This window comes from Pinus tabuliformis, chromosome 8, assembly GCF_031772625.1.
Source record: "Pinus tabuliformis cultivar Carrire ecotype Pingquan chromosome 8, CPIR1, whole genome shotgun sequence".
Lineage (NCBI taxonomy): Eukaryota > Viridiplantae > Streptophyta > Pinopsida > Pinales > Pinaceae > Pinus > Pinus tabuliformis.
Genome location: NC_142294.1, coordinates 689,963,551 through 689,972,377, shown reverse-complemented (window position 1 = coordinate 689,972,377; position 8,827 = coordinate 689,963,551). Strand labels below are relative to the sequence as shown.

General features: G+C 34.1%; 1 protein-coding gene across 1 annotated transcript; it reads right to left on the bottom strand.

The window, feature by feature from the left end:
- Positions 1–1,071: 1,071 nt before the first annotated feature.
- On the bottom strand, positions 1,072–6,003 carry LOC149237473 (putative glutamate carboxypeptidase LAMP1). The gene is made up of 10 exons (XM_089369287.1): positions 5,904–6,003; positions 4,442–4,536; positions 3,787–3,939; positions 3,609–3,683; positions 2,894–2,981; positions 2,710–2,793; positions 2,383–2,471; positions 1,920–2,048; positions 1,698–1,820; positions 1,072–1,595 (listed from the first exon to the last, which is right to left on the bottom strand). Exons 1-10 carry the CDS (start codon positions 6,001–6,003, stop codon positions 1,404–1,406), a joined length of 1,128 nt encoding a protein of 375 aa, XP_089225413.1. The 3' UTR covers positions 1,072–1,403.
- Positions 6,004–8,827: the final 2,824 nt, after the last annotated feature.

Sequence of the window (8,827 nt, the reverse complement as noted above, 5' to 3'; positions counted from 1 at the left end):
GAAACTCTGGCAAAAGCTCCACCGTTGGGTCGCATTGGAGCCACGCTTTAAATTTCCCCTCAAACTATGGCAAGTTCTTACCCGTAAGGAAACTCCGCCACTGTAGACACGTCGCCCTACCAAGCAGGTTGAGCCAGCTCGGGGTCCCAACGTCCTGCGTTGCATTTCAAATACAGGAAAACTGGTTAGGTTTTATGATAGGGCTTGAACGCCTACAGTCACGAAGAACAAAGAAATAAGAGCGGAGAACCAGCTGAAAGATAAAACTAAAGTTTTTTACCTGTAAACATTTCTGATCCACCACCAGACCATCAAACAGGACCCAAACAGAGTTACCGACCACCGAAACAGCACTGTGGAAAATGGCCGCATCAGAGCAAACTTCGCAGGTGGAATGCAAAACAAATGAAGTCATTCTCTCCACAGTTGGAGGATCTGAATCTGGCATCTTCGTTCATAATCCAGTCCGCCCTCTGTCTGTAAGGGGATTTTCCTTCATAAAACGCGGGAAATTTCTTCTGATCGATGCAGGATTTCTCTTTCGATGGATGAAATTTGAAGCCCTGAAGATCCATTGAAAACTTTGCCTGCAAAACCCTCACTGGAGATAAAAGCTCATCAAGCTCCAAGCTCCTAGAGTCGGATGCCCAGAGACGCTGCCTGCTCAAGGAGATTTGAAGCAGCGAGAAAAATTGTGCGGCGATTTGAAGCAACGAGAAAAACTGTGCCGAAAAAATATAAAAAACTAACCTAAACTACATCCAACGGTCTGGAACGTTTCAATCGTCTAACATCTAATCTGATGGCTCAAACAAGGACACGGTGGCAATTGGGGGAGTTGATTTCAGAGGGAAATGCCTTACGGCATAAAAATGTTAGGTAGTAGAAGATCCTTTTTGTGAGAAATAATTTAAGCAAGTCACTTGCAACCATAATAATTGTTTTGCATATGTAAAAATCTCTCTCCATCATAAATTAATATTCTGATTGTTGGTTGTCGGGGAAAACAAGGCAATATATTTATGATGATAATGCTGGGATATTACAAAATGACAACACAAGATCGTTAGCTTGATTCTAATTATTGTAACCTTATAATATGCTGATTACAATTTTAATAGCTTTCTTGTTTATGACGTACTAAACCATACATAAGGAAAACTAGAGACATAGTTTTACTCTGATCTTGTTTGCCCCAGTGCCCCATCTAACCTGATGATTTATCGAAAACCAGAGATACGTAGTTTTACTCTCATTTTGTTAGTTCCTAAGCTAACATGATGATGGGCCTTATGGTATCAATCCCACTGGCCTTATGGCATCTCATGTGCCATTGCCTTTGTTTACCCCCAGGGAACATTTTGAATAGAGACTCAACTCATAACAGCTTGAAAATGACCAAATCAACTGAGCTCCCCATGAATGACCAGAGCTACACGGCTGATTGCTCTTGACACCCTCCATATTTGGTGCTGTACACCAGCCCACCCATCACCACTATGATTGGCCTCATTACCTGCTACAAGCGCAAGCAAGTCACTTATACCAGGAAACGCTGTTGTCCCATACTTGTTGATTTTAGACGGCCCATATACCTGCATGCGAGCCAAACATATGTGCAACTCTGTTTTAATAACCTTGCATTTAAGAAACATCACAAACACAACAATCATATATTTTGAACATATGTCCTTTACCAAGTGCTTATACCAAGGCGAACCAGGCAGCCCATCTGCGTCTGTAAATGCACGCTCTGCCATTACAAGATGTTCATTCAAGCTCCTCAGCTCTGCACTTTCATCCTCAAGAGCCTCCAGTTCCTGAATTTAGAGCATTATAAAGTTGTACCTAATCAATTACCATCCAAAAATTTAAAGGCCTTTATATCTCTTGCAGGGGTTTTGAAGAAGAAACCAAACCTGTGCTTTTTTCTTAATCTGCAACGCAGCTTTTCTGAGCTCAGCAATGGACTTATGCAATGGATTTGTAGACACGAAGCAAGGTGCATCGGCAGAGCTTAACTGTGATTCTAATGTATCCACATACAACTGTCCGAATTACAGGCCAAATATGTCAAATAAATTTCAATGGATTTTCAAAATTTGCATCTTCTGATACTAATTTGCCAAGTATAAGCAGTTGATTTATAGCATATGGTATCAATTAGAATTAGACTGAACAAAACTTCCTACTATCAATTAGAAAAGAGTTAACAAACACTTTTCTGCCATTTATGTTCAGAACAGCAGATGAATTTATGTTAGGTTTAGATTTTATTTATTTAAAATGAAAAACTTAACATGAATTTTTGCTGGTTTTTAAATATATTTGTTTATAAAAAAGACGAAGTCTTCATTTAAACTAATCCAACATCTTTCCTACCTGCAGATTGTCGGCATACGTTGTATAGTTGAAAGGGAGAACCTTTGCATCCGCTAGCTTGAGCGTTGTTAGACCCCACATTGCTCCCACTGGACAATAGGTAGAAAATCAAATGTTTGATTATAATCATTAAATTTAACTCTCCGACCATCTTCAAAGGGGCCAGGGATGTCTGCCATGAACAAATTGCACAGATACTAAGACTTTACAGGTTGTGCTGTGGGATGTATGTTACTGCAACCTGTAAGCCTTTGGATCCACACAACTTGTGCATGGCTGATATTCCTTGCCAGAGGGCAATGTATGGAACGTTGACAATGTACTTACGTGCAACATGCCTATGAAAATGCGGGTTGCCATATTTTGCCATCCACATGTAATCATCATACAGAGAATGATATGCCGGAAAGTCTATCATCAATACATTGTAGAAATAAGTACAATAACTTGTTGATCTCTCTATTTGTATTTAATTTCAATTTCCTGTATTCTATGACTGTGATTTCTTTACCTTCTCCAAAGGTGAAGTCAGTGCCTGGAATTCCGGCATGCTGCACAAATGGGGCATAATCGGATCCCCCTCCACCTAACCTTTTAATCTGAGATGGAAATTTAGTAAGCTCTTTACAGCAATACCCAATTTTTATTGGCAATTTACAGCAATACCAGATTGTTATGGGCAAATATTAAGCACCATGTAGTCAAATCCGATGAGAATAATGTGATATTCAATTTGACCAGATAAAAAGAGAGTAAACCAAAACTAATCATTGACTTACTGTGTGGTACTTAATATTTGCCAAATTTCCTTCTGATAGGGAATCAGATTAATCATATTGATTTAAAACCAATGAGATGTAATCTTACCCGATGAGAATAATGTGATATTCAATTTGACCAGATGAAAAGAGAGTAAACCAAAACTAATCATTGACTTACTGTGTGGTACTTAATATTTGCCAAATTTCCTTCTGATAGGGAATCAGATTAATCATATTGATTTAAAACCAATGAGATTTAATCTTACTTATCCTTATCATTAATTGAAGCATAAAGTCATGAAACAAAACATGAGGACTTACAGAAGGATGGGAATCTTGGCTGGAAGAAGCCAAGATTAATCAGAATCAGATTAATCATATTAATTTAAAACCAGTGAGATGTAATCTTACTTATCATATCATTAATTGAAGGATAAGGTAATGAAACAAAACACGAACACTTACAGGAGGACGGGAATCTTGGCTGGAAGAAGCCCATGATTCATAGATTGTCTTTCCAGGATTGTCTGGATCTTCCACCTTTGCAAATCAGAGTATAATAATCAATTCAAAGTATAACGATCAGTATTTCACTGAAAGTGGAAAGTAGAATAGACCCACTTGAATAAAATATCCAACTGACCTCTTTAGCTATATCCTGAATAAAATCGTCAAGTTGGGGTGTTGATTGAAGTTTAAACCCCGGGCCCTTGACAGCCTCATCAACATTGAGATATGCCACGGCTGATGAGAACAGTAAATCATAGTTCTGCTCCACCCATTCCGTGGATCCAATCTGCAATTTTTGTTGGTTGATAAATAGCATATATATCAGAAAGATTCTAAGTTTTGTGTTAATCACATTTATTTAACATAGAAAGAAAAAAGTAATAAAATTTTCAGAACTTTTTTGGATTAATCTGGATATATATATATATATATATTTCAAAGTGAACTTTGTGGGGAATTTAAAAGAGTAAAGGGAACATGACACCTACAGCTAATCCATAATTAAACAAATATTTAGTAGTAGTAATATTACTATTACTAGAGACTAGTTAAACTTACCCATCGATATAGACTCTTCTCTTGGTACAATGAGTAGCTATAATTATATTTTTGGAATCCCAAATGGATATCCTTGACACATACCTCCTCTATCTTAATCTAAACTACCATATTTATTCATAGATCAGATAACTGTCAAAAACAGTACCCCAGAACACAATGGGGATGAAATACTAATTGCCAGAACATCATATTCCTCCACTCCTCCTAAAGTAAATACAAGTTCTTACCATTGCGTATTCCTCTGCATCCCAGTTACATAGTGTAGTATACTTCTCTTTGGCTGCCAACCTTGTTTTAGCAACTTCCCTGGTCTCTGAGATATCTGAACAAGACACAGAGCGATTAACTTGGATATATTTACGAATAGAAATAGGTTAGAAACAAGGGGGATTAAGCTCGCAATGATTCAGACGGTTGCAGTTCCGCTATTTGGGTCACTGGCACCAAAGGTCCATGCATCGTGGTGGTTACCCAGCAAAACATACCTGCTTATCACTAAATATATTTTTCCTTATATCAATAGCTAGATTTATTTAGTGAAGACTTGCACCAAATAATCAGGAGTTAGATGATATTAACCATCGCTTCAGCATTAAAATACGCTCCATGAATTGACATGAATTGATGAAGTCAAAGTCCCAAAAGGTGATCTATACCTGTTAGGCTCCTCCGAACCTTTTATGAGTCCAAATACATCTCGAATTTTGGCAATGGTATGATTTGACTGTAATTGCAATCAAACATCAATATGTAAGAATCTCTGCCTTTTATCAGAACTACAAACAATATTCAGATTAATTGTAACAAACTTTACATGAGAGGAAAAACAACTGTTATAGAGTGTGAATTTGATCTAAAATCACGAGAATGTAATATTTCCATTAAAGAAAAATAAGTATAGATTTCATAGCTTCTCACCCAAATATAAAATGTACTGTAAGGAGAGTGCTAAACACCATGCTTCTAACTGGTTATGAAATATGCACATATCAGTACAAATGTCCTAAACTAATGGTTCCGTTGAGGGGGCCTAAGTTCTAAATCTTGTTTGGAGAAGGCAGTCTCATGGAAGCAAATAGCCGAGCCTTTCATGAGTAATGGAATTTATATCTCATGAAAATTCTAATCTCCTCCTACTTCGGAGATTCTGATAATCTCACTGTCTTTTCTCTTATTCCGGTCGTCGAATTTTGCTGGCCTTGTGCGGTTTTCTGCTTCTTCATATCGCCAAAGTAATGTCTTTTGCAGCCTTGCTACTCCGAAATCTTTCTCAGAAGACACTTTTCAGAATAATACGAAGCCCCTCTGTATAAGCATAGCCTAATATTATGCTTTGTGTGTAACAGAAAGCTAACTATCCACACCAGTTTTTAGAAAAATAGGAAGCTCCTCAATGAAACTATAGCGTAATATTGTACTTTCAGTGTTACAGGACGCTAGCTATCCACACCTTTAAATTAGATGAATTGTTAAAAGAAATGATGAAAGGGGCATATAAGTCAGTGATAGAGTAAGAGCAAGTACTATGTTTAATTCTTAGTTTATCCACTTTTCAACATGGTATTGGATTCAATAGGCTCCTCCAGGATGTTAGCAGTTCTGAGCAAGGGCGTTGGAAATCATGGAAAAATTGACAGAAACATACTTATTTTCCTGTATCTTCCTGGGGATCATACATTTTAATCTTACCGCTGTATAATGAACTAGAAGGATCCAACGCATACAAGTTACCATCCACCACAACGCTTAATTTTGTCCCTGCCTGCCTTGCAGGCCAACCATCTCCCATACCGTTTGGCATCTCCAGCCAAGAATCAGTAGCAGGATCATGTAAGGACCTTTGACGCTTTGAATCATGTAAGGTCTCAACCAATGATTTAAAGTTTGTGCTGGTTCCGTTACACTGCCCACTCAATCCGCTGGTTGAAGTTCAATCTTTATTTCCTTCAACGGCCATAACGCTCCACCTTCACCTCGATCTCTGACACCTTCACCTCGATCTCTGACATGTTTCTGCAGTTGCCGAAGATGAGAGAGAAACAATGGTGGCTGGAGTATGGCAAGCGCTGGGTAGTTTGATCCAACGGTAGCCATTATTCGAATCGTCTAACATTAAATCAGACGGAGGATAACGATGACAGCAAAGACCAGAGGTAAGTTCCTCTCAGAGGGAACGCCTTACGGCGTAAATATAGAGAAAAAACAAGGTTGTTAAACACCGTTGAATTTTCTGAAAAAATATTCTACTATATACAAGCCTTCAATCGCAGCGTTTATAACTGACAACCTCCACATCTTCTACGTGTCATATTTATAAGAACATGCATGACCCGCAAACAATGTTATTAAAAAATTAAAACAAAAAGCAATTGACATGAGATGGGTTGAGACTGGAACGTAACACATGTCATGGATCGTGATGACTTAATAATGTTTTTAATATATATATATATATATATATATATATATATATTTTTGTTTAAATATTTTTAGTTTATTTTGTTTAAAATTTTATACCGTTTTTTCAAGAATCGTAGTTATATTATTTAAACGTTATACAGATATTTTATAAGAAACATATTTTAAAATATTTCTTTTGTAATTTATTTATTTATTTATATATTTATATAGTTATTATATTTATTATTTTTAATTTTAAATATGTTTTAAAAATGTAATTTTTTAAATTATTACTGGTTATTTATGAAAAGAAAAGAATATTATAAAATTTTAAAATAACAGTCGCATATTTAAAGATTTATCAACTTTAAATATCTTATTTTTGATCAACTTTCATATTATATAAGGGTACATGTTGATCAAGAAAAATATTTAAAATTTCATCCGCATTACTTTTGTGTAACTTACTAGAACAAAATTATTTCTATTCTGGTTAGCTTTCATCTATTTCTTAATATAATATACATTTTCATGAGATAAACTCTAGCAAAAACATATGCCTAAGGAATCCTAACATTGTAATCCATCATTTTAACTGTTACTTAATGTATGCTTCGAAGAGAGGCCTTATCCTTTTGAAACCCTAATTGAATTCATGTTTCAAATGCAGTTTATACTTAACCATATGATAATTAATATGTTGTTTAATATCTATATTTAATAAGTTCAATCCCTAAATCGACATAATGTAAATTTCTTTGTTATATTTACATGGACTCTTAGGCTTTACAAAATACCAAAATTATTAGTCATAGATTATATGTATAAAGTGTAATGGTATTACACATTTATAAGTTAGATTCATTACAATTGTATAGTTTAATGATAACTTGAAAAATGAAACATTAGACATCCTCTAAAACCTACAAAATAATTTCATCTCTCTTTCCTCCTGTCATATAATATTTTCTCTCCATGCTAACATGAAACCTATTGATAAATCTAACATGTTATATCATTGTTATCTTAATATTTTGTTATTATTTGAGAATATTGGTTGACCGCTTAATCACCTCTAGCATGTGCTTCATGGCATCCATATTATGGTAATATATTTTTAGTGGAAAAGCACATCATTAAGAATCGAATAAAAATATGTGAGCAATTTATTAATGCTATATAGGTTTGATTAAAAGATTTTAATAAGCATGGTACATAATTTTTTTCGTTTCACACAAAATTTTGTTAATGATTTTGTTTCTATAAAAAAACACTATTAAAATAAGTGATAACTTGTGTATTATTAACTAAGTTTACGCATGAATCAATTCAAAATAAGCTTTTTCAAAATATAAAAAACAAAATCTCATAGTTAAGGTAAAGACAATAAGATTTGTGATATTCTACCTATTTCATTTTTTATTATTTTTATTCTCTTCTAACTAATTTTATGCATTTTTCTTCTTTTTAGAAATATTGGTAATAATATTCAAGTGCGAAATATTTAAAAATACTCCTCATACCTTAATTTACGTTTTCAAGAGATTGGTGTCACTTGGCACTATTGTCTAAACCTATTAATTTGTGTCTTTTTTAATCATTTTAGAAATAAGTGAAGTTTCACTTCTTGTGAGTTCAATAACAAAACTTAATTTCTAGAATGATTAGAAAATTGAACTCATAACTTTTATTAAAAATAATTTAATAAAAATAATTTGAAGACAAAAAAATCCACCAAAATTTGTAGTCAAGTTCGTGTGAAAAGAGCCCTCGAATGGAAGCAACGCTATCAATGTGATTCTGCTCGACCGACGTTGACAGGAGACCAAATATACGTCACTTGAATAGTAATGCATACCATCGAATTGTTTCTAACAGAAGTGAAAAGCGCGTTAAAATTAACTAATAGGGATTCCATGCATTCAGCACGCACTAATTTATATACTATATATTATTTATTAGCAGAGTCATATTAATTTATATACTATATATTATTTATTAGCAGAGTCATATTTATGAAAGTAAATATGGTTGATATAGGTGGATAGACCAACTGGTTATTAATAATTATATAAATATTAACAATTATATTATTTATATATATTATTACATGAATATTATATTAATATAATAATAATATAAACTCATAATAATATTATTAATAATATTTTTTTTGCGTAAATACTAATTCTATTAAAAAGAGAAAATTTATG

Coding starts and splice junctions, on each gene's coding strand:
- LOC149237473 (XM_089369287.1), bottom strand. CDS start 6,003: ATGGGAGATGGTTGGCCTGCAAGGCAGGCAGGGACAAAATTAAGCGTT. Junction 2,049..2,382: donor CGTATGCCGACAATCTGCAG/GTAGGAAAGATG, acceptor TAATTCGGACAG/TTGTATGTGGATACATTAGA. Junction 1,821..1,919: donor AGATTAAGAAAAAAGCACAG/GTTTGGTTTCTT, acceptor CTCTAAATTCAG/GAACTGGAGGCTCTTGAGGA.